The 26,443-nt window shown below is 50.9% G+C and overlaps 1 protein-coding gene across 1 annotated transcript in view; it reads right to left on the minus strand.

Annotated features, from left to right (window-relative positions):
* Positions 1–26,443, minus strand: part of Prdm16 (PR/SET domain 16) — a 329,823-nt gene that overhangs the window by 140,753 nt on the left and 162,627 nt on the right. The window contains exon 3 of the mRNA XM_052178323.1: positions 25,665–25,715. Coding sequence (XP_052034283.1) covers positions 25,665–25,715 — 51 coding nt within the window. The remainder of the gene's footprint in view (positions 1–25,664; positions 25,716–26,443) is intronic.

Consider the following 26,443-nt stretch of genomic DNA (forward strand, 5'->3'; position numbering starts at 1 on the left):
AGTCCTCTGTGCCCCAGGGCCACCTTTCTAGCGTACCCACCCCATCCCTTTCCTCAGCTTGTGTACCCATTTGTAAAGTACACACTGAGGACCTGGCACGGGTCATTGCCCCCATCTCTGATTTCTATTTCCTAAAAGCACAGCTTATCAATCCAATCATAGCTGTGTTACATTTTATTACAGATCTTCAGTAGCCCTGATCAGAGCCCATCAAGCTGAAGTAACTTATCAATGACTCTGATCGTGGCTCATCAATGAAACCATCGGACATAATAATTATAGCTCATCAATGAAGCATGCTTCCTACTTATCCCAGGAACCATCCCCTTCAAGATTCTCTTTATTAAGTTTCCTGTTTTCCTTTTCTTTCTTTCTTTCTTTCTTTCTTTCTTTCTTTCTTTCTTTCTTTCTTTCTTTCTTTCTTTCTTTCTCTTTCTTTCTTTCTTTCTTTCTTTCCTTTCTCTCTCTCTCTCTCTCTCTCTCTCTCTCTCTCTCTCTCTCTCTCTCTCTTTCTTTCTTCTTTTTGTTTATTTTTTTTGGTTTTAGAGACAGGGTTTCTCTGTGTAGCCCTGGCTGTCCTAAAACTCACTCTGTAGACCAGGCTGGTCTTGAACTCAGAAATCTGCCTGCCTCTGCCTCTCAAGTGCTGGGATTAAAGGTGTGCGCCACCACTGCCCAAGTTTCCTGTTTTCAAAAGTAAACAGTCATTATCAGACCTTAGAGAAGGTTTCAGTTGGCAACAATGGTTAAATCTTGAAGCCTGAACTGGGGTGACAAGCCCACTAGTCACTCAACAGACAGGAATGAGGGGAGCCCGAGGCCTGCAGTCTGAGCAAGGATATTCTGGGATGGCAGGCACTGCTCAGACAGCTTCCCTGGCCTCTGGACCTGAAACCCGGATTCCCTGAAAGAGGTGTTCTTGCTCATGTAGGGCTGCATCATGCTCGTGTGTGTGTGTGTGTGTGTGTGTGTGTGTGTACCTCTCACTATCCACGTGCTGTCCCTTCCCAGAATCCCTTGTACCAGGTGATTCTAACAGAAACCCTCACACTTTCTGAGAGATATCCACAGCACCCTCCATCTGATACACACACACACACACACACACACACACACACACACTCACACACACACTCACATGCTCAGGGCAGCTACAAGTCCATTGATACCACCCACAGGCACAGAGTACACCTTCTGCAGAGTGCCATGTGCCTATCTTGAAGTGCATCTTACTTTTGAATGCCACCAAGGGAAAAAATTGTTTAAATGTTTGTTTGTTTCATAAAGGACAAAACCACAATTATGATTTCGGAGTAAATCGTTATTTCTTTTAAGAGACTGAGTTTCCACAAGGCTTTGACCCAATGAGACTCATGTCTCTCTGACCGTGTCCAGGAGGCACCCATCCATGGTGGTGAGCGTACAGGTGTGTGTGGGTCACCTGTCCACCACACATGGCTGATCTGGAGTACAGAGCTCAGGGGACATAGTCAGTCTCCCAGATGCATTCTCGTACAGACCTGCAACCAGGTGAATTCCTCTGTGAGGAATGGTCTTTGGGCACCTGGGATATTCAAGTGATGGCCGGGCTCCTCTTCCTCTTGCCCGGCTCTCTCTCCTGTTCCTGTCATCTCCACATCCTTCCTGTCTCACCCAGACCCGCCCAACCTTCTACCATTCTGTCAAGCTCCTCTAGCGGGACAGACCACACTGCAAGGTCCTTAGCAAATACCTGCCTTTTGTCAGGAGGGGGGCTCTCACTGTATCCCCAAACTGGGAAGAGTGGTTCTGCAGGACACTAGCAGCTACTTCCACACCTACTTTCTTTGCAAAAGTAATGCACAGGGAAGCTAGATCCAACCCCAGCCCAGCCCCCAAGGAAGCAGGCTGATGGTGACAGACAGAAAACACGCTGTAAACTTGCCGGACACAGGTTGCTGCTGGCTGAGTTCTTTTCCAACACTGAAAAGACCAGCAGGAAATACCAGGCATGGAGATGCAGCAGGGAGAGGGGCTGACTTGCAGTGTGGAAAGGAAATGTCTAGATGCTCTACGTCTGGTAAGGGTTCTATAACCCAGTCTGACTTTCCTATCAGCAGAGATTTTAGATGTCTTTCAGAGAAGTATCACCAGTGAACATGTTGCCCAAACTGGGAGAGAGACCAGTTTCTAAGGGTTGCTGATGATGTGGGTAATGTGGGTGATGTGGGTGATGATGATGATGTGGGTGATGAGGATGATGTGGGTAATGGTGAGCTGGGCCCAGAATGAAGTTCCCCAGGGAAAAACCTACATGAGCCCCAGAGAGGCCTGCCTGGTGGGCATCCAGGCTCACTGCAGATCCTCCAGCTGTACACAGCTGATACTGCAGTTACAGAAACATCCCTGCCATGCATACATCTGCAGAGGATCACACTGTTCCTGTGGGTGTCCAGATAAGGGGTTCTGAATCACAGCTATATCACACATCAGCAAGAGTCCTGCTATCAGAAGACTCTGTCTAGATATGGCTGCCCTGTGTCCTAGGCTGCTGATGTCCTGCCCCATAGCAGAGGCATAATTAGTCTCCGTTTGTCACACACATGGCAGAATGCTTAGGGTTTTGGCTAAAGGCCCAGGCTGAAGTATCCCAGGGAAGTCCGCTCTTCACCCGCTCCTCTGGGTGAGGCCTGTGGGAGGATCTAGGGTCCTACTGGCCAGTGAGGATCTGAAGGTCTCGCTCTGCAATGGGTAGGAATGCTAAGGACTGAGCAAAGGCCTTGAGGTCCAACTAATGGCAGGGCTGGGGACCTTGGACTGGGAGGGACTGGAGGAGAAGGGGATCAAGCACAGCAGGCTCCTGGTCTTGATGCTGGAGCCTCTCCGGCTGCTTAGAGCCTGACGGTGGCAGAAAGCCTGGGGCCAGCTCCTGACGGTGGCAGGGGCACAGACCCAAACAGAGCAGCTCCCCACTGGTTCTCCCTCCTAGCCTGCTTCTTGTCTGTCTGCCGGTCATCGTGCACAGTGATCACAGGCAGCAGGTGACAAATGGCTAGCGTCAAGTCCTGTCATACCGACAGGGTCCCAGGGGAAATGCAGGGGGCTCTAAAAACAGCTTTATTACCAACCTGTGGCCACAGAGATGATCAATCAAACTGATCAGTGACGGCAAATGTCGTCGAGAGACGAGAGGCAGATGCTGGCCCCTTGGTGCAGGCAGGGAAGGTGGTGGGCTAGAGGCTGCACTTGGCTCAAGTACAGTCTCCATCTTGCACACACATCTTCTAATACTGGGCAGCTAGGGGCACCAGCTGGGCCAGGTCCCCGGGATGGAAAGGGCCAGACCAGCAGGCACAGGGTTAGCCTGGGCCATGCTGGGGCTGCCATCTAAGGAGGGCATTGAACTGATCAGAAATGGACCCTTTCTTATCAATGGCCTTGTATGCAGTCTCTTGGGTAAACCGGAAGCAGGGAGGTAAAAGACTGTGAGGTGGTATCCCGAGAGACAAACATGGAAGGAGATGAAACTTGGGGGCCTTCCTGACAACTCCCTAGCCGGTGGTGGTTTTATGCTGCCAGCAGCTGAGGCCAACTCACGGAGCCAAGGAGCCCACGCCTTCTTCCTGAGCAGAAGGGCTGCTTAACTGAGGTGAGTCCAGAAGCCCTCCACCGAAGCTGCCCACGGTGGGGATGGCCACACTGGGCCCAGGCCTCCTCCCATGATCTGAGCTCCCATGATTGCGAGACCCTGGCAGCAGCCTGGAGTGGAGGGGGCTGTCCGAAGCAAGATGAATCAGCCTTTTCTTGGGAAGTGACCCCCGCACAAGGACATTTTAGTCAGACATAATTGCAAGGAAAAATAAACCTGCCCTAACAGAAAACAGCCTTCTAGTTGTCCTTCCCTCCCAGAAGCCTTTTCAACGCTAGATCTTGGCGAGGGCCGGCAGTGGGTAATTGTTAACATGACGCAGTGTCAGAGACCAAAGCCAGCTGAGAGGAGATGGCGCCCACAAAGTGATAGGAACTTGGTGGGTTGCTGGAAAATGTGTATGGCCACCGGCCGCGCATGCACAGGGGGGCATGTATACGCAACCTCAGGGGAGGGGACACTTTGCCTCGGCTGTGATGGAGCTCGTTCAGGAGGGCACCTCTGGTAGAGACAGTTCAGGACAGCTCTGATCTCTGCTCCCTAGGCTTGGGCCCCTGTGGCCAACTGTGGCCTGGGTGCACATGGTTCTCTGGCTCTCTTTCTAGCCTCAGCTCTGCCTCTAAGTTTCCATGTCACCTTCAATCACCTGAATTAGTAGGGGCAGAAGACCCTTGTGTCCCTTCAATATTCTTACAATATCCCTACAATATTCTTAAGAATATTCAATATTCTTACTCTATTCTTACAGATGGAGTTCTAGAGGGAATTTGGATGCTAGTAGGAACTTTGGCTTGGCTTGATATGCCCCAACTGTCCCCATACCAACAGGCAGTAATGTAACCATGATCCCAAGAACGTATCTCTGATGACTTGTGTCTGTGGCCCTACCCTGCCTTGGGTAGATCCGGTCAGACCCTCATTTTCCTGCTTCTGGCTGGGATTTGGGGAAGGTTGGTGGGCAGCAGCTACTGTGTGCAGGTCCAAGTCTTCCAATGCCTGCAGGATGACGCCCGCTGCTTCTCACTGTTGATATCTTTGCTCATTCCCAGGAACTCGTCGCAGGGCCTGTCAAGCCCACGGCTACTCACTTGGCTGGATTCTAGAAAACCTAAGCTCATTTGCCAGGCGAAATTAATGAGAAAGGAAAGATCTAAACGAGATAGTGATTCATGATCTCCACTGGGCTAGTAGTCTCTCTAGTCCTCACACATCAGCGGCACATCTCACATGGAAACCACTCTGCCTGGCGGAGAGAGGCTGGCCCTGAGAGATTGCTGGATCTGTGCCCCTGTCTGGAGCAGACCTGAAAACATCAGTGTAGGGTCTACTCTCGGGGTCACAACACCCCATTCGAAATCTCAAACACAGCGTGCCAGGCACCCCAAGTCCTCAGAGAAAGCACACTTGCAGCTGGGTTCAAAGGACCTAGGACTCACACCCCAAGGCCTCTTTTTCTCTGTCCCCTGCCCTCACCCCCATCCCCCCTAAAAAATACAAAGGAGAAAAATGTAATGGGAAAGCCAGCAATACAGCGGCAGCAGCAAAATAACCCTTTGCTAATGGCTACCAAACTTGCTGAGTGTCAGTTCTCGTGACTCTGTGCAGGGAGAGTCTAAGGATCATGCGGCTTCCAGACAAGGCCTCTCTCCGGCAGGAGCCGACGTGACAGGGCCTGGAAGGCAGGTGCTACTGTAATTAGCTATTGTTTGACTATCAAAAGTCAGGGCTGATTAAAGCCACTAAGCACAAGTGAGCTATTTTATTTCAAAGAATATTATGAACTGCACGCTGGGGCCCTTTCAGAACGGACCTTCCTTCCGCAGCCGGCTAAGAGCCCATGCCAGCAGTAATCAAACGCAAAATCTGCATAAACCTTCAGGGTTTAATTCAAGCAGAGACCTTTCATTAGAAATATGTTACTTTATGAAATCTGGTCGCCAGCAAGGGGAGAAAAATGTGGCTTCTTAAGAAAAGTGAATGGCACCTCTTTAGTGATTAACCCAAGATTAATGGAGGCCCCCACTGCTCGGCCTAAGTCCGTTTTATTGCTAATTCATTTAGGTACCATTTCAGATCTGCCTGAGGAAAGTTACCTGCTAGGGTGTCAGGTTTTGGCAAGCCAGGACAGCCATTACGGTCAAATCCCAAATACACTTTTTATTAAAGAAGCTTTGAAAAGTGTCTTGTATTCGTCTTTTTTTTCCTCCTTGCTTTTTTGTAGGGACTTTCTATTTAATGTACTTAATTAGTTAAGAATTCAGATCCTGGCTCATTAATCACAGATCGATGTGACTGGTTCACTTTCAGCAGCTGAAGGAACAAACAGCACCCACTCCCTCTCCTTCTCTGTCTTACACACACACACACACACACACACACACACACTCACACACACACATGCACAGCCTGTGCACATACACAAACATGCCTACTAGATGCCCCAACATATGTGCATGCATGCATGCCCCTTATGTTCACACAAATACTACAGGCATACATGCACACATATGGATATGCTCTTTAGACATATGGATATTTACACATCATACACAAGTCTAACTTCCATGGATATACATCCTCAAATATTATATACATATATACACATACTCTCAAATATGCACACTCACAACTACACATACCAGACACACATATACATGTGTACACATGCACCTCACCATATACACACACTCACAGGACACATCTGTGGGCCTACCCACACATGTGTATATGCATGTATTTACTCCCTGCACACACGCACACATGAAAATGTTCACATGTGCAAACAGACATGTTTATACACATGTAAATCATGACTATATGTTCATATGCTCTGGACATAGCACACATGTACACAGTCTCTGAGGGTTTCTGGATGTCATGGCTTTGTCATTCGTAGTATGTCTTACAGGGTACCCAAAGCCTTGACTCTTCCAAGGCTAACACTCATCGAGGGTGGAAAGCCTCCTAGGTAGGGCCAAGAAAGCAGGTATGGCTCTGTCCACTCCATAGGTCACTGGCAAAGGCCCAGTCAAACCTCAGAGAAAGCCCGCACGCCATGCTATGATTCTACTTGGAACAATGCCCTGGGGACCAGCAGAGCTGTGACTCTAGCTACCCCATGTTCCTTAGCATCCAGAGTGATAATAGCTGGCCTTCGACTCAGTCAAGCACAAGGGGGGGCCCAAGGCCTCCTGTAACTTGTTCAGGGCCTGGAGTGTGGCTCTAAGCCCTATTTCAAGACTATCCTGCTGCCTCCACAGGACATGGGGCATCAGATGAAAAGCTTTCATGGTTTCCTTGAAATTTCAGACCTTAGAGAAAGTAGCTGGGACACAGTGGCTGTCCTAACTTGTGCAAGCCCAGATTTGATGTGATCCCCATGGGCCACTGCTGACATTCATTGGGGAGGAGCCCGGAAGGTCAGTACTTCTAGATCTAGAACATCAGGAGGTTCTTCGCAGGAAGAGCAGGGTCCCTGGAAGGATCCTGATGGTAGACACTGGACCATGGATGAGATGCTGCCTCTGTACGCAGGGCTGGGCCAGGCACCCTCCTGAGCATCCAAGTACAGATTTTCTTGGTCCCAAGAACTTCTGTGGAAAATGCTGCAGTCCTACACTCCATTCCAAATGACAAGGCGGGCCCTGGGCTGAGCTGCAAATAAAAATTACATCGCAGGCTCTGGGCCTGAGACAGCAAAGTCCTTCTACACCTGCCCTATAGGAAGTAGAACCAAGACTAGAACATCCAGGCCACGGCCCTCTCAGGACAACATGTAAGAAGCTTCTAGAAGCTCTGGTCATTCACAAGAGTCCTTCCCTCACGCTGGCAGCCCCCAGGCAGACAATTACCAAGCAACCCAGAGAGAACCATATCATTCTATGGGAACTGTGTCTGCTGTCAAAGACACTCACTGTGCAGTCAGGTGGCTGGGTTGGAGCTAGGAGATGGCCTGTCAGCCTGTCAGCTGAGAGTGGGGAGCCCTGTATCAAGGACCCCGGCTCCAAGCCATTGCTTGCTTGAATGCATGACTAGTAACTTCAGTCTGATTCTGAGGCAGGAGTCCGATGCCAGGTGTTTCTGGTTGGCCTTGCCTTAAACTGAAGCTAAAAACAATGAAACCCCGGCGTCTGCCTCATTCTCAGAGCGAGCGCCTGAGGTTACTGTGGGTGAGGACTTCAGACACTGAGCCAGCTCCAGCTTTATCCAGCTCCAGGGATATTCTGAAGTCATCCTCCAATTGCTCCTGGGAGACTTCAGCCCCATGGCCACCAACAGGGCTCCTCACAGATGATCTCAGGGCCCACCCCTACCTCCAGGCCTCTCAGGTTTCACCCTATAGCTTTGTATGTATGGGGGGGGTGAGAACGGCAGCACATCTGGGGTGTTTCCTTGAGGAATAAACTGGCACTTTGCAATTCTGATCCTAATAGCCAGAGGACTGAAAACAGGGTCCTGGTCTTGCCTATGTCCCTACAAATCACAGACATTTCCTCCAGTCTCTCATTCCTGCGCCAGATGGTGGATGAGGCAGGGCCCATGTCCTGGTGCAAGGAGACCTTACTCCTTCCCAGGCCTGACCAGCTAGCTCTCAGCCACCCAGGCACACAGGTATAGACACCCTCATCTGTGAGAGACTAGCACAGTACTAGCTCCACTGTCTGGACCTTTCTAGGAAAGCAGAGTCCCTGTCCCTGCCATTATAAAGGGTGGGGACAGTGCCTGAGCTGCCATCCACAAGGCCTAGAGATGAGAGAAAGTTAACCGTAGTCCACAGGCAGCCTACATCCTGGGCCTTTCAGATACAACTTAGAAATCAAATTTGTGCAGAGGGCTGGGCCCACCCACTGTTAGGGCTCTAGGAATATTCTAATATACTGGGTACCACCATGGAACCTCAAGATAGAACAGGGAAGAGGGAGATGCTTAGAGCAACCTCTGGTAAACTGCCCAGAGCTTCTATGGTGGTAACCAGTGGGGCCCTGAAGGCCAAGGGGGAGACCAAGCCTTCTTTGAGTGGGATAGGTTTCTGAAACAGACAGTAGAAATGGAGAGCAGGCTTCCTTCAGCCTTCCACAGAGCTGGGGTGAGCATGCTGCCTCGGGGCTGCGGGCCGGCTCACCCTCCTCAGAGCCCTGTGCCAGCGAGTGGCCCTGTCCTCTCACCCTTGTTTGCAACTCTCCTCCCCAAGCATGTGTTAATTACCTTACCACGCTGTAATCTCTCCCTGCAGTCCATTAATTAAGGGGTCACAATCCCAGAGCATGTTTACCCAATAAGCTTTCTTTTTTAATTATCCTAATTGCTCTGAGACTGACAAAGACGCTGCCCTTCTTCCCAGTGGATTAGCAGATGACAAACGGGTGCTTCCGCACGACCCACAGGACGTGATGCTCGCTGAGCTCCAATCTGCAGCCTATGAGTGCTGGGTGGCTTAGCCAGGGCCTGCATGCAAGTGCTCACGTCTATGTCGAACCGAGGTATCACACGGCTTGAGGGTCCCAGGGTCAGCACCGGTTCTTGTGTCGAGCTTCTCGGAAGAAGAATGAAAAATGGCTGCCAGAATCACACTTCTGACTCGGCCCAGGGTCTGCCTCACCATCCATCACAGTGGGCCGAGTGTAGCTCTCCACAGGTGGACCAGTCCTCAGTCTCTGACACAGTTATCCATCGGTCTTATAGTGGCTTATGGATGGAGAATGTTCTCACAGAGCAGAGGACTCACTCCCCAAGGATGGAAGCTTTAGCCTCTTCCCATCGTGAGCTGCTCCGAGGTGGGTAATCAAATGTGGCACCCAATGAGGACAGACTGCACAGTGCTATCTGACCCAGATCAGGCCCTTCAAGTCGACAGCATTGCCAGAGGCGTTAAGAGTCACTCTGTGCAACGCCCGCCCAGACAGCAGGAAGCAGGACTCAAGCGGTCCATCCGTGTGCATGCAGCTGCTAGTCACAGCAACGTGAATGAACAGAGAGGCCAGGTGTGGAGCCGGTCTGGCACAGGCTGCAGTGCACATGCGCAGACCTCCAACACGTGGAGGTGAGGGAATGAAAGCATGTATCATTTTGTATCGTTTTTGTTCCACAAAGACCAAGGTAGGCAAACCCAGAGTTTGACTACAGATGCCTGGTGCCGGGAGCCAGAGGAAGGAGGAGAACAGGAGAGCAGTAGACGTTATCATGAACAGGTACAGCCTCTGCTCGGCTCCTGAAAGCATCCTGACATAGAGCATGTAACACGATGGACGTGCTGGGTGCTGCTCACCCTGAAAGTCAGGTGTGGCTGTGCAGATCAACAATCCCAGTACTGGGAAGGTAGACCTGGGCACAGCTGTGGGGCTTGCTGGGAAGTTAGTTTAGTTGAATGGTCCAGTTCCAGGCGTCTCAAGGAAGAAGGCAAAAGGCTGGAGAGATGGCTCATGGGTTAAAAGCATTTGCTGGTTTTGCAGAGGGCCTAAGCTAGGTTTCCAGTATCTGAATGGCCTACAACGTTACATGGCTCTAGTTTTAGGGCATCCAGTGCCCTCTTTTGGCTTCTGAGGGTAACGTGGCTCACATACACACATGCAGACAAGACACACATACATGCACATGCACATACATACACACACATACACATGTACATATACATACACACATGCACACATACACACGCATACACATACATACACACACATATATACACATATACACACACATACATACACACATACACATACACCCATATACACACATACATACACACATACACACAGACACACATACACACATATACACATGCAGACAAGACATGCATACACACATGCAGACAAAACACACATACATGTACACACACAGGCAAAACATGCATACACACATGCAGACAAAACACACATACACACAATCTTCAAAAAGTAAGGTGGAGAAAGGTAAAGAAGACACCCAGCGTTGACCTCTGACTTCCACACACACAGTCATGCACACGCATGCACATGTACCCAGACACACATGAACACACACACCAAATATAGAAAGGTGCTAGCCAGGCTTCCAGGTGCCCCCATCCCAGTCTCACATAGCAGGCATGCACGGCAGTGCCTGGAATCAGGAAGCCCAGATTCAGTCCACACATGGTGAAGGAAGGCTTTGGAAATGCAAGACGCTGACCACTGTGCAGCACTCCGGTCCCCGAACTGTGCTGTGCACACTGCCCTCCCTGGGTCTCTCAGGGTTGGTAATTAATTCACGTCTGCTGAGGTAAGCACCAGATGCCCCAGGGGAAACGAGGCTCCTGTTCAGTTGTTCTCACTGGATTAGGCATACATGGCCACCTCTGCCCGCTCCCCTGGCGCCTGGCTGTGCCAGGCAGACCCGCCAGCTCCGTGGAAGTTTACGTCTCTTTAATAAAGATTAAGATGTCAGAGGGCCAGCGTTGCACAAAATCCTACTTTTATTAAGTTCTCATTACCAACCCAGGGGCGAGGCCCATCTCTGTACTTCCGAAGCGGCGTGGTTTCTCGGGAACGCGGTTATTAACTATGCATTCACGGTGGCCGCAGCTAGGACGGTTCTTGCTGAGTAAGCGATTGGGCTGCACGCCGCCCTGGCTGGACCCGAAACAATGGGGACTTAATGAAAAGAGTGACCCTGTGGCCTCACCCAGGATGGCGGGCATCCCTGGGTGTAGGGGTGGAGGGCTGGGCTTCGTGGGGTACCAGCTGCTGACCTTGGTCTTGACTAGAAGCCTGTCCCGGGGCTCCAGCAGGTGCTGTCCACACACGAGGCCCTAGCCACCCTCCGTGTTATTCACGGGATCTCACCATCATCTCCCCGACACACCTTAGCTTCCACTGGACTCCCCTGGATAAGCGGGATCCGTAATGAGAGTCTCTCCTGCTGGGCCAGCAGCACCGCCCATTTTCAGGGTGGCTCCCCATCACCCGAAGCATCAGTGTGCCAGGGTGCTGGCACCAGCCTCCCCACAGTGACGCAGCTTTCTTCTTCACAGGGACTCACCCCCCCCTTCCCCTACTGTGTCCTCCATAGTGAACCTAGCAGGAAGGCTCTTTCCCCGGGGGACAGCCCACCTCTCCCCTGCACCCCATTAGCCATTAGCTGTGCCCAATGCAACCCCATCCTAACTCCAGCTCCTTCCTGTCCACACCACACACATGTTGCTAAGACCCCACTCCGTGCTCCCTAGGCTTCTGTCCCCCAAGGTCAATAAACCTTTTTGTCCCCCAAGGTCAATAAACCCCAAGGTCAAAAATCCAGGGACCTAAGGGACCCATCTTCCTCAGTCCCCAACTTCAGGTCACTCAGGTGCTGAGTCTCCTGCTGCAGCCTCCCCTGCCTGACAGGTTGATGCTGTCTGTGTGGGTGGGAAAGAAGGGCTATCCTCAGCCGGGCAGTGGTGGCGCACGTCTTTAATCCCAGCACTTGGGAGGCAGAGGCAGGCAGATTTCTGAGTTCGAGGCCAGCCTGGTCTACAGAGTGAGTTACAGGACAGCCAGGGCTACACAGAGAAACCCTGTCTCAAAAAAACAAAAGAGAAAAAAAAAAAGGCTATCCTCGGACACTGTTACAACCCACTTTATATTCTCTGGAGATTGCCTGAATTCCTCATAGAGAAGATAACCAATGTCTCTATCTTCCCTATCCCTATTCATACTTCTTCCTGAGGCCTCACAGCCTGAAAACACCTCCTTGCCATTCACACATGGGCCATCCTGGGCTATCATTCTACAAACATAGTTTCAGTCATCAACCATAATGCTTCACTTCAGGGCTTTTTCTCTTTCTTCCCACAGATGCACAAGTGGTTCACACTTGACAGAAACCACACTTCAGATCTTGAGTTCAAGTCTCTTCTCAGAGATGGCCTGCGGTACCCCGGCCCCAGCCTGTCACCTTAAGCTGGTAGTCAGCGGCTATTCAGAATTCCTGCTCGGACACAGGGGAAAATTCTCACACTGCAGAGCGCCACACCGCTAAACAGAAGTGTTAGGGCAGGAAGACAACACGATGTACATCCCACTGAGAGCATGGTCAGCTGATGACGGATTTATTTCATGTTAACCCCACCCTGAGTCAAGGAGCCACTGCTTGATGCAACCCTAGCGTGTTCCACACATCATCATCATCATCATCATCATCATCACTATCACTACCACCACCACCACAACCATCATCACTATCATCACTACCACCATCCCCACCCAGCCTTTGTCACACTACATGCTATAAACCTGTGCCAGGTGCTATTTACGCATGCTCCGTCTGTCAGCACATCTTCCAGTCCCATTCTTGATTAAGAGCTGGCGGTTTAATAAGGAGGCAAATTCGGGAACAGCCCTTTCTACATAGCACCAGGTCAGGGAAGTGGAGTCACAAGACAATCACTGCCAAAAGACAAGGAAGTGTAGAGACCAGGGATGAGGGGAGCACCCTGGAGGGGCTATCAGGAAGAGGGGTTCCTCGGCATGTGGTCCCTGGGGAGTCTGGGACTGAGCTACTACGGCCAGGCCAACCCTTGCTGGGTCCTCTCTGGGCACAGTGGGTACCGGAGAGCCTGAGGCCACCAGATAAATGGCTTTATTTCCTTTTGTGCTGGGGACAGGGTGCCCCTTTGTACCTGGCTAACCTTGAGGCAGTGAATGCACCTGTCCACATGGGCTTTCTCATATGGACACAAAGAGGAACTACAGCCGCTGCCCTGGAGAGCAGTTGTGAGTCCCCTCCAGCTCCTGAGATGTGGCCCGAGAACAGGCAGGTTGGTCTCTGCCATCATCATCTCAGAGCACAACAGCCAATGGAAGGAAGGCTCAGCTGAAACCACAGCACTGAGTCCCGGCTGCCTTGCCTGCCACCCCCAGCAGCAGACCGTCGCCTTCAGGCCTGCCCTGTCCCTCCTCAGGCAATCTGAGCAGGCAGGGACACGGTCTCCCGTGGGAGCTGCACATGGACAGCCACGGGACGGAGGTGCTCCACGCCCCCAGCCCTTCTCCACCCCAGGCGGCCGCCAATCCTTCTCCCTCTGAGGGCTAATTTGATGTTTCCTTCCACCTTGCCAGTTCCCCCTCTCTCCTGCCTCTGCACGGCTTGTCCAAAACAGAAGTACAAAAGGAGGAAAGCTGTTCTAAAACCCCTCCTCCTCGGTTTATTTTTGCAGCACTCTGGGGTGCCCACGCTTCAGATTCCCTTCCAATAATTATCTGCCCTTTCAGGGCCTTAGGAACCCAGAGTCCCCGGTTTGGAGGGTTAAAAGGAAGCCCTGGCCTGGCCATGGCTTGCTGGACCTTCTAAGTAAATGCCACAAATACGGGTCTCGCCCCTTCCCTCCTCGTCCTGATTCTTGTGAAGTAGATCCTGTAGCCTTTGAGCTCCCCCTCCCCAATCCCCACTGGTCTGTGATGAACGCCACACCATACTCTGTCTAGGTGATAATTTTCCGTCCCCGACAACGCAAACATTTCTGAGGCTAATCCTCCAAGACTCAGCCATTGCTCAGAAATAGCAGAGCTGAGGCTCCAACATAAAATAATAGTCTTGCTTTTTATGACTTCATTTATCAAGGCACACTGGAGCAACATCTTGCTAACCGGGTGAGAAGAAGCTGTTGTTTGCTGGGTGTATCAGGCTGATGGACGTGGGTGTCAGGTGGATAACGAATCCTGTTAGCATACAAAGAGGCTGAGGCAGAGAGAGGGTATCCGTCAGAGGAAAAGGGAGTATTAAATAAGGAAATGGCACATCATGCTGAATCTGTAAAATTAAGAGTCGCACTCCCTCTTACCAAAACCGATTTGTTAGCCTTGCAGTTTCTCCTTGTGTATGGCAGAGGAAAAGGAGGAGCAGCCCGTGACTAGGCCAGGCATCCTGGCTCACCGGTGCTCAGAGGTACAGCCCAGCTCATCTGCTCATGCGGCATTCCTGCCTGGAAAGCACAGGGCAGGGCCATCAAGATGGCTCCGCATGGAAAGGTGCTTATTGCTAAGCCTGACAACCTAAGTTGGATCCCCAGCAGTCACATAATGGAAGGTCAGAGAATGGACTCCTGAAGTCCTCTCTCCTCCCACAACACTTGTAGCCACAGAACACACATGGTTGTGAGTGTACACACACACATACATACACACATACACATGTACATGCATACATGCACACATACATACACATACACACATACATACACATGCACATGCATGCATACACATGTGCACACATGTACACACATGCACACTCACATACACATGCATACATACACACATGCACACATCCACATACATATACATACATACACATACATGCATACACATGCACACATATATACATATATACACACATACATACATACATATACATACACTCACACTAAAATGCAATTTTAAAAACTGAGATTACAGTAGACACAAACCATTATAGAAAGTCATGCTGGCCGAAGCACAGCAAGGGCAGGACTGTGGGGTTGGCCCAGCTAACACATCAACAACACAGCTCTGCACCACAGTAGCTAAGGCTCAAGAAACATCACCGCAGCGGGCAGGAGGACTGCAAGAGCCAAAGGACCAGGACTGTGGACTAGGAGATTGTTTTCTTTATATGAAGGGGAAGCTGAACCTAGGAAGCTTCAAAAAATATGGCTGCCTAAATAAGACAGAAAAAAACAACATCAAATTGCCATGGCACGGAACTCACCTCTAGGAGAATTGCAGACAACTGATGGCTTCCGGGGAGGGAGAACCTGCTTTCTCCAAGGATGAATCCCAACAGGTTAGCCAGTCCCAAGAAGTCAGCCCTAAAGATACACTGGCAACACTAAATGACCTTACCAGGTTGTACTTACCAACATATGCATATGAGTATGTAACAATTGCCACTAGAGAATAAGGAGCCATGTATCTGAGACCCAGGAGAGTCATGGGAAGAGTTGGATGGAGGGGGGAGAGTCAAAAAACCCATTAAATGGCAAAAAATTTAAAATGGGGAAAAATTTTAAAAATTAAAAATAGCACAGAGCAGACAGCACAGGAGGGTCTTAGAATGTTTCCCTGTGAGGCATATCCTGAGGTAGGACAGAGAGCAGAGAGAGCAGGGCCCTCTGTGCATGTCACTGGGTTCTCAAGATCCTGACTCCAGGAGGACTTGGTGAATCAGCACCCCGGACAGCTCCCTGCTCCCCACAGTAGGTGCTTAGCCAATGCTTGTTCAGTGGGTGAAGAAAGGAAAGTTGGATTTTCATAGGCCTGGGGATTCCAACAGTCAAGCAGTCCCCGCTAGAGCCTGTCAGGAAGAGCAGTCACACCACAGTGGCAGCCTCCAAAACTCAGCAACTTTACAAAGTACCAGAAAGTTTATTTTTTCAGAAGCCCAGTGTGGCTCCTCAGGATGGTTCTGGAACTTTCTGGTTACAGGATGGGAGGCAAAGAGCTCTGTGGGACATGGCTACAGAAACTGGCTGTTTTATTCGCTTATACCCATAGGAATGCCCTATACCCTTGCCCAAGGTTTCTCCATCCAGGCCCAGCTGGCAGACTGTCACCCAATATCTGCATCAGTGGGACCAAGGCCTCATTTGATGGCAAGACACGAAAATTTGGAACTCGAAAGCCAAGTCTGACGATCATCACCGCCAGGGGTAAGTATGCCCGCCATAGGCCGTGCTGCCATGGCCAGCAGCATGTGACATGCTTTACATGTGTTAACGTATCAACAACTGCAGCGTACCCCATGCACTTAGCACTTAAAACAATCCTCACCATGTCACCAGGATGCGGCCTGACCTTGTGCGTACTTCCTTCTGGCCTCCTCATGTGTACACATCTTTGTGTTCCACACATGGGTATGATGTGCCTGCCATCTTTTCATGATCAACATGAAAAGATGCATATGTGCATGAATACATGTGGAGGCCAGAGGTAAACAGCAGGTGTCTTTCTAAGCAGCTCAGCATCCCTCACCAACTGGCTAGCCAATGGACTCTGGGGATCCTCCTGCCTCTACATACCCAGTTCTGGGATTACAGCACATGTTGCCACACCTGACTTCTGACTTTTTAAATGGATCTGAACTTAGATCTTCATGCTTGTACATCAAGATCTTACTGACTCAACTACCACCCCAGCTCTTAAAACGTTTAAAAGAAAATACTCTCTCCCCTTTTTTAAAAACAACTTTTGGTTTATGGAAACATGAGAGCACTTACAGAGCTGCACATGGCTCTGCTCCAGCCCTGACCAGGGCCTTCCTGACAGATAACACCATCCTTGTTAGGGCCTCAGTCATACCTGTCACCGTTAATAATAAGCCAACACTGATACATTGTAACTGGCCGATGTTGCTACATTTAAAATTGATATATTGTAACTGACCAGAATTCAGGCTTATATTCTGGCTAATTCTGAGTAAAACCTTCTCTGGGTTTGAACATTTGGACACTACCTGGCATCTCTTGTCATAGTCCCAACGCATCATTTCCAGCTCTGACCAGCTTGTGCACCCTGCCTGCCTCTTCCCCTCCAATCATTCTGCACCTTTCCTCATTAAGCTCAGCATGATAGATATGGATCCTGCTATATGCATCTTCGGATGGCTTCACCCACAGGTCCACATGCATTTAAGATTTCTACTTGTTCTTTTTGGTTTTGTGGTTTAAGCTGGAAGCCCAATCTTTGATGTCAAATTGTCTAGATAATACTTTGGGGGCGTTGGACACTGGGCTGGTTTGGTTTGTATAGTCTGCTATGTAACCATTAGTCAACGGCAACCAGCCAGAAGCTACCCTGAGTTTCTTCTTTCCCAGCCCCAGGCATGTTCTCTCCCAGAAAAAGACCCTGGGACACCTGTGAAGCTCCTCCTTCACACCTCCTGAAGCTCCACAGCTCCGGGGAAGCCCAGAGTCTCTACCTGAGGAAAAGACAATCACTCTCGAGGGTTAGGCACATCTGCAGGTTGGCTTGGGTCCAGCAGAGGCAGGTACAGCCACAGCAGTTGGAAGGGAGGCTATGTGCTCGTTCTTTCTGTCTCTGCACTTAAGGTTTACTTGACTTTGGCTTCATTCTGAGCACACCCAGAAGGATGGCACTGCCCTCACCTGTGACCTGCAAGCTAGACAGATGTCAGCCCAGACATAAGCTCCTTCAGGAAGCCCACTGCCTCATCCACTTTGTGGCATAAATCTGAGAAGCAGAGCTCACTTCCCACATGTCCTGCTGGCCAAGGCTAGTGTGGACAGAGTGGCCATATGCTCTCTCTGTTCCCCAGCACAGAAGGGAGCCTGTTTTACCTCTTCCTCTCCATCCCCAAGCCTCAGGGTCATATACCCCAGACAGGTGACAGTAAATATTTGCATCAGATTGTATCCAGAGGATCCAATTGAGGAGAGTCATGCTCTACTGGACCACGGGCATCCTGGCTTGTCTGCTTGACTGAGTCAGGGAGACTAGTTCAAGTCACTGGCTCCTAGAATGCTTTGTCTTCTAGCCTGATCATAACAAGAACTTACTGATACACCTACTTTCAATGGCTCCAGCTCACTAAGGCTTGCCGGGTCCTGAACTCAGCTGGGCCTACAGTGCATGGCTACTCTAACTCTGACAGTAGAAGGGCCCAGATCAGCCTCCCACCATGCCTGCCAAGCATGTGGGACCACTGAGCACACACTTGAGTCTTTGCTACAACCTGGCTACTGGCTGTCACCTGACAGTGTCATGCTCAGTCCTATCCCACTGTCTCCCTGTTCTCCTGCTCAGTAAAACCAGGCTAAGAATGTTTGCAGGGTGACAGCAAACATGTCACAAGGCTAGCATTCTATAAATGGCTACAAGTGCAGATGAGTTACAGATGAGCTGTGTGGCACCTTCCACACAGTGTCTTGGGGACAGGAAGGCAGGTGGAACCCATCCTGTTTGTCTGCCCTTCACACTTTGTTCCCCTGCCTCTACTGTGGCCCAGGAAAAGCACAGATGTGCTCTGCAGAGTAGAGCATGGACCTTGGGACAGCTGTGGCACCTGTGCATGGGACCCCTCAGAACAGGAATATTAAGGATGGATACAGAAGCTAGTGCTATGTGATAAAGCACTGGTCTCAACCTGGGGGTCACGGCCCTTTCAGGTTTGTATCAGATATCCTGCTTGCCTGATATTTACATGATGATCCACAACAGTAGCAGAATTACAGTTTAAAAGTAACAACAAAATAATTTTATGGTTGGGGGACACCACGGCATGAGGTATTACAGGGCCAGTGCAGCCTTGGGAAGGTTGAGAACTGCTGACCTAGAGGAATCAGTAAGCAGAGGTGCTTTTGGGATGTCAATGGGCTCATGTCTTCTCCTAGGACTGGGCAGACCTTACCTGTGGCTACCCTCCCTGAACCCAGGGCAGCTGTCCTCTCTAACAGAAAGTTCTAGAAATGATGGGATGACACAGCCTTCCACAATGGCCTGCCTCCTCCAGAGACCTCCCACCCACCAGGCTTCCAGGGAAGCCTCCATACCTCAGAGAATCCAGGGCCCACCCAAATCCTATTTGGAGGCAAAGCACTAAGAGGCTCTACCCTAAACACACAAATATAGGAGGACGTGGCTTCTGATGCTCTCAATGGACCCCAGAAGCTGTCTGTGAAGCTTTGGAAGTTTAGTTGGCACCACAAGGAGAAAATAGACTCAGCGTTTGTATCTTGTTGTGAGATGTTCCTCCAGGGATGCAGCCCTGTCAGATATCAGGGCACTGACAAGATGACAGATATCTGTGGTGCTCAAGCTGATAACCATTCCTACCTGGGGATCACAGTACCACTCCCCCACTCCCCCCCACCCCCGTCTGTTCAGAACTCAGAATGTCTTCACATGGTGCATGCTTATGACAGGAACAACAGGCAGATGTTTGAATGGATAAGAACCACAGCTGACCCTTCCCATCGAGGCCTAAGACTCTGGACTTGGCTGAGTCTGGCGTTTAGGGCAGAAGAACCTAATGAGAATCTCCAGCCAATATATATTTCTCTCCTAATAGCGCAGCACAATTTAATTAACTCAGTATTGCACACACCTGAAGATTACGGACCGACTTTATTGACGCTTCCATCTGGCTCCTATAAAGCCAGTAATGCACCCAATAAATCCTGCTTAGATCCGGGGCCGGGAAGGTCATGCCACTTGCCTGTCTTCCCCAGAACTCTCTCGAAAGGGCTGCCTGGATGACAGTAACAGCGTCTGAGAACCCTCACAAGGGTCACCTGTGTGCACATAGATGCTGGTTGCTGGGAGGCTGGACAGCCAGTCACTGTGAACTCTCTTCTGCAGATGCATCTCTGCCCTGGAGACAGATGCCTCCTGAGTTCAGACAACCACTTCCCTGCTTCTCTCACCTCTATGGAGAAGCTGCCATGGTCCCTGCTGTGCAGCCTGTCCCCTCCAGAGCAGTGCTGGCTGCTCCCTCCAGACCCAACTCACTCCCCCAGGCTTTGAGGAATACTGGGCCTGTATTATGTACTGTTTTCAGAGGGGGACCATGTGGTCACAATTTCAAAGTTCGAAGCTAAGGGCTTTGAAGCAAGAACAGGGCCTGGTTCTTGAAGGGGGAGCTGTGGGGGGTGGGGGGGCGGTAGGGGCACCCCCTCCTGACCTCCTCCAGGACCTTTACCTAGAAACTTCCCCCAGATCCTTCACCGGTGCCACATAAAAGGTTTCTGAGAAGGCAAAACCTGACATTTCTCACAGAAAGGTAGAAATAAATACAGCCTCCTCCCAGCCTGCCCCCAAGCCCTGTGTAGCTCCAGTGGGTTGAGTACTGTCTCAGCCTTCATCCAACATGCAGCTCTCCCCCAATACCCCCCCCCCCCAGATAACACCCATGGGAGCAGGTAATAAATTACTGCCAGGAAATTAATTAGCCGCACCTCTGCCTACCTAATCTGATGGTTGAAGCTGATTTAAGGGAGCCTCCGGTGGGGGGTGGGGGCAATCAACATCACCTCAGCTCAGGGGGTGCACTTGGGGCCTCCAATAACTCACCCGGGCCACGCTAACCGGCCATTAGTCACCCTTATCGGCTTGCAAAAGGGGCCACAGTTCGAGGCCCTGCCCTAAGAAGCTAGTTCAAGTGCTGCAGAGGGATAAGGTCAGAGTCCAACTGGGGCCTCAGAGCGGCCCGACGGGGGTGGCTAGAGCTTCCACCGCAGCCCTTCCCCCACCCCCACCCCCACCCCCACCCCCAGACAGCTTTCTGCCTATCTCTGGAGAGAATCCTGGAAGAGGGGCCTCTCAAGCCAGACGTAGGCTGGTTTCAAAGAGCCACTGAGGGTCCCAAGGCCAGTGGCTCGGGGCCCCTCAGGAGAAGGGACCCTTGGAGGCAAGGCTCCCGACTTTCTGCTGTCTTGGCGGCAGTGTAACACCTCCTCACTTTGCAGCCTTTGATTCAGCAAAATCAAGGATGCAAACTTCTTAGGAGTACTTAGTTTCCATGGCAACCGAAGCTGACCTCAACATTATTGTTCTCAAGAGGGGACTGACTTTGCTATATGCTCATTCACTGAATTAATGGACTCCGGGTTCTTTTATCAGCAACCCCAGAACAATGGAAAGAGAGACATGTCCTCAAAGGGCTTTCAACCACTGTCCAGCCTTTTGTCCCTGGCTTACTGCAACGAGGCAAGTCTATTCAGCCCGAGATTATCAAAATCAACTCGGGGCTGTCTCTGGGGCAGCCAAACACACTTTGATTTCATAAAGACATAACTGATCCCACATGCGAATTAATAATTTCGATCATAGCTGTTTGCTGTGTTAGTGATGTTTTTGTTGTGTTTTTTGGAAGGGTTGTTTTGTTTTTTGGTGGGTTTCTTTTTCTTTTCTTTTTTGTTGTTGTTGTTTGTTTGTTTGTTTGTTTGTAATAAAGAGAGTCTGTGGGAAAAAAACTTGTAGTATAGCTATGCACCTAGATGGGTAGCCAGCTAGCTGGTAAGGGCAGGGGGAAGGTGAGGTTTCTAAGTTCACTGAGGTGACAGCCCTTAGGATAACCCAGGATGGCCAAACTATGGGTGGGGGTGCAGAGCCTTTCTTCCTTCCGGTTCCAGTAATACCAGCCAGATCCTGACCTGTAGGTCAGAGCCTTGTTGCAGAGCCCCAGTGTGTGTGACTGCCCACCGACTCACCCTCCCGCTACATAGGAACAATATAAACCAATCGCTGCCTCCCTGTGAAGAAATGGTCTGCAGAGGCAAACAGCTCGAGCTCCATCACAGCCCTGTTTAGATCTCGGGATGTGCGACATCCAAATAATCATTGCACAAGAGCCAATCGGTAGCTGCCAGGCTGCCACTTCCCCAGCAGGCTGAGTTCACACCCTGGCTCCAGGCATCCTTCATGAGCCCTGAGGCCTCTGGGCTTGTGGTGGCCAGAGGTGGCTCATTCAGCACTGGACTACCGGAAAAAGGTTCCTGAACCCAGTGGGACAGACTACGGGTCTAACACCCAAATAACCATTTCGCAGATTTTCGTAAACATCAATCAATCATCCTGTTTGAACCACTGGAGGGCTATCAGGCGGCTTTTATGACCTGTAGCATTTTGTTCGAAATAATAACTGGAAGAGATTTATGGACCCGGCGCTGACCCTCTCGATTTATTTTTTTACTCTTTCCTTGCCTCCCACCATGAACTAGGAGTGCTGTCTGGGCCTTTCCAGAGAGAGGATCCTTTTCTAGGCCTTGAGTCCCAGTTAGAATGGTACAAATCCCTGATTTCTTTATTTGGGGGGGAGGGGGCGGAGAGGGAGCAGAGAGAGGGAGGAAAGGTGGAAATAAAAACGCAGGAGAAAAGGGTCACTTCCTTTCATTTGTGTTTTCCCACCAGTCGCCCTGTATTAACACCTCCTTCCTTTGCAAGACGCTGAAAGAAAACAAGATAAAGTGGACAAAGGGAAAGGCCGTGGGGCCCTGTGTTTCCCTTTTCATATCACTGAGGAGATTGAATCAAAATTCCTTCGGCTGATACCATCTCCCCGGGTGGACTACACTCTTGTTAACGGATAAATTCAAACCCTCCAGAAAGTCAAAGAATAAATTTAAGCCTTTGCCAAATGTCTATCCTATTGGATTTTGATAAGGCGGCCATTGAGCCTTAATAATGTCTTCCATCCATTTTCTGCGAGCCCTTAACACGGCTCTTTATTCGTCCCCAAAGCCTCTTCTCCCGGCCTTTTTATTACGGACTCCGCCGTGCTCTCCAGGGAGCCGGGCAGCCGTGTGATGGATGGACAGCTCGCTAGATTATCTCCCGCAGATGTTTGCTCTCCAGGAGCCCCCGGGCTTCCCTCTAAGTAAACAGACTAAATAGAGTCGCTGGCAGAGGGGCAGCCCCAAAGGTCCTGGGTTCCAGTGTGGGAAGAGGCGTGGCTGGATCCAACCACAGCCAAAGTGACTTCTGGGGAAGCTCAGGTGACATGCCCCAAGGGCACTGAGGACAGGGCAGAGATGGCAGCGAGCTTTGGGCACTGGAAGTTTGGAACATGGGCACAGAAGCTGAGGGCCTGAGGCCTGTTGGGGACAATGGGGCCCACAGGGATGCTGAGAGTAAGAGACAGAAGGATTAATGGGGACAACCAGGAGACCAGGTTCAGGGAGGGACAAAGGGGAGTGGAATGGAGAGGGAAGCTAGACTGGGCCAGCGGGAGCTTCGCTCAGTGCAGGCTTGCAGGCTTGGATGTGAACCCTGACACAGCTGACCTGTGTGTAGCCACGCTAGTCTCGTCCTGGGCTCCTTCTCCTGTAAATTCTGAATAAATTCAGAAGAGTGCAGTACCTCTGTGGTAACCTCTCCTCTAATGCTCAGTACTCACCAGACAGCAGCCTCCCCCATACCCCCTTTCTGCATCAGTGTCAAGGGCTGAGAGAATTAAACTAAAGCCTTTCACAGAAGCTGACAGACTGCAGGAAACAGATGCTCAGAAACGGCTACTGACCAGCCCAAGGCCACACAACCGCCACATGCCTCTTTTCCTCACAATCCCCTACCATATCTTTAATACCAGCATGTATATCTTCCTTCAGGTGACCCAACCTGCAAAATAAGACAGCAGGAACTCTGCATCATCGTGGGTGCGTCGTGGTCTCAGCAAGGAAAAGACACAAGTATATGCCAACCACAGCTTTCAGGGACAAAGTGCTGGTGGAGCAGACATTTCCAGCTAGATGAAAGTTCAGAGGCACCTGGGACCCCTCTGCCACTACCTTAGAGCTTCCACCTCCAGGTCAGTCTCCTCATCTCCCACCACTCAGCTCCAGACCTCAGACTAGGTTTTAATTCCTCTCCTGTGATCCCGGAGAAACAGACAATGCCCAAATGCTGTGGATATCTGACTGTTCTGTTCAGCAGCCCCTGGCGTGCCACAGCAGCTGCTCAGCCCCTAACCTCCTCCAGTAGGGTGCACAGAGGAAGAAGGTTGGGCTGAGCCTTGAGAAGCCTGCTGGATGCGGCCAGCCAGCCCGGTTCCCTTCCTCCGGGCTCCGGTGCTGACCCACTGGTGCTCTGAGACAGACCCTCAGCCTGGCCTGCGGCTTCGAAGGCCATCACGGGGACCTGCAGCTGAGGCAGCCCTGTGGCCCAAGCATCACATCAGGTGAGTCTCTGGCTGTAGAGTACGTTACAATTTGACCTGCTCTCAGGATAATCTGGGACCAGGTTAGACAAGGCCCCACGGAAACCACATTTTATAGCGGGGAGAGAACAAAAGAGCCAGAATCACAAACAGCACCACCCACCCCAGGCTCATCCCATCCCTTGTTTCCACTCAAGAGCATCCAGCACACCTTTCTTTCCTGGCTCTTCACATTTGAACTTGACCTCTGACCTCCTGCCTTAACCTTTCTACCCAGGCTGGATGGATCCTTGAGATTCCACCTTTTCCCATAACTTCCAGCTAGGCACACCCAGAGAGGCGCCGACAAGGTGGTCTCAGTGAGTGCCACACTGCCCAGCTCAGTCTGTGGCATGGAGTGGACAAAATGGTGCCGGGGTTCGCCTGGGAGGACAGGTTGCATCCCTGGCAGAGAGCTCTGGCCACATGGCTAGCCTACTACACATTGATCTTGTCTGCTCGCTTGAGTGTTGGGGACCCTCAAGGGCAAGGCTCTGCATGAGTAACACTGTGGATGACGTGGTGCTGATGCAGGAGCCTGAGTTAAGACCCCCCACCACTTCCAGGTAGGGGTGTCTGTCTGTAAACAGAGCTCTGTGTCCACTTTTGTTCCTGGGAATCTTCATGGGAAGATCCTGAACACAGGATAAGATGCTTGTATGAGCACGTACACATGAGTGTCTCCTTCTGCACATGAGCATTGTGCGTAGCACCTGGTGAGTGAGCTCAGGAAGGCTCCAGAGCTGAGCATCTCACCTCTATGCAGACTATTGTGCAAATGCTCAGGTGTGCTCACACCTCCGCGTGTGTCCCTGGGACAGCTGTGTCCTCCCCTCTGCCGATTCTCTGTCTCTGGGTCTCTCAGAGTCGTATCTGTCAACCAGCTATGATCCATCACCATCCAGAAAGGCGCAGACAATACCAGTTGATGCTTTTTCTCTTGCCTAATGGTTTGCTTACTTAAAGTGACGCTGGAGCCCTTTGGGAGTTAAGAGCACAGCACAAGGATCTGTTGAATCTGTGCGCCCCCACCCCCTGGTATTCTTTTCATGTGAGTATCCACTGAAGATAGTTAAATAAACACAACCTGCTTTTATTTGGTCTCCATGTGTCTGCATAGCTTGGAGCCATTCTCACGGGTTCTGAGTTCTCCTCTGCTCCCAAGAGCTGGGTGTGCTTGGTGAGGTGACACCCCTTTGCTCACACCACGAAAATGGGTGTCTCCCCTAATGGCATCCGTGTAGTGTGTGTGTGTGTGTGTGTGTGTGTGTGTGTGTGTGCGCGCGTGCGCAGATAACACTCTGCTCATGAACTGTGTCTATCCCCTGTAGCTCAGAAATAATCAAGACCACACAGTTGCCCCACCAGGAGCTGCATGAAAGGGTGCTGGGGTGACAGCAGTGAGGGTGTGTTCGCCTACCTTTTTGATGCAGCTCTCCTGGGATGACACCTCTGTATCTGTCAGCATCTGCTGCAAAGCAAATTGGAAAGGGCTGTTAGTGACTGACAGATGTGGCCTTTGAGTTTCCAAGGGCTACGTGGAATTGTAGACCAGGTTAGCCCTTTCTTCCCTCACACAGCAGACTCATATAGCTAGCTAGTCACATCACATCCGCCACGAAAAGCAAAGTGAATTTGCGTGTCCTTGATCACTTATTCTAAACAGAGGTCCCCCATTTGCCTGGGACTGTGGTGTGGCTCTGCTGAGAACCCATGGTCTATGTGTGAGAACCTACCTCACAGACTGAGGTCTGATATCACAGCATCTTAGCACAGGCTGCCTGTGGTTGCAACAAGCAGGGAGCTCAGATATTGAAAGGGACAGCAGACTTTGAGCTCTGCCAGAAACCTAAGCAGAGCATGTGTAGAAATGGCTCTGCTCCGGGCTGCCCAGCCCTAAAGGGTAAGTTAGGCTTCAGGCACGGCCCTGACCTCCTGGTGATTGCAGTTTGGCTCAGGAGGCAGAGCTCAGGGTGTGGGTGGAATATGAGTTCATTTCTGTGTTAGGAGACAGCAGATACAGAGAGGGCAAGCACAGGACTCCTTCTGAGTCTGAGACAGCAGCATGCCACCACTCTGTAATGATGCACCCGCCATGTGCTGGGGAGGAAGAAGGTTTGTTGCAGTGTATGTGAGCACCTCTTCGCTGTGGTGCCGGACATGGAGAAGGTTCCTGGTGGACTGCTGAACTCCCTCCCT

Source organism: Apodemus sylvaticus, chromosome 3 (genome assembly GCF_947179515.1).
Source record: "Apodemus sylvaticus chromosome 3, mApoSyl1.1, whole genome shotgun sequence".
Lineage (NCBI taxonomy): Eukaryota > Metazoa > Chordata > Mammalia > Rodentia > Muridae > Apodemus > Apodemus sylvaticus.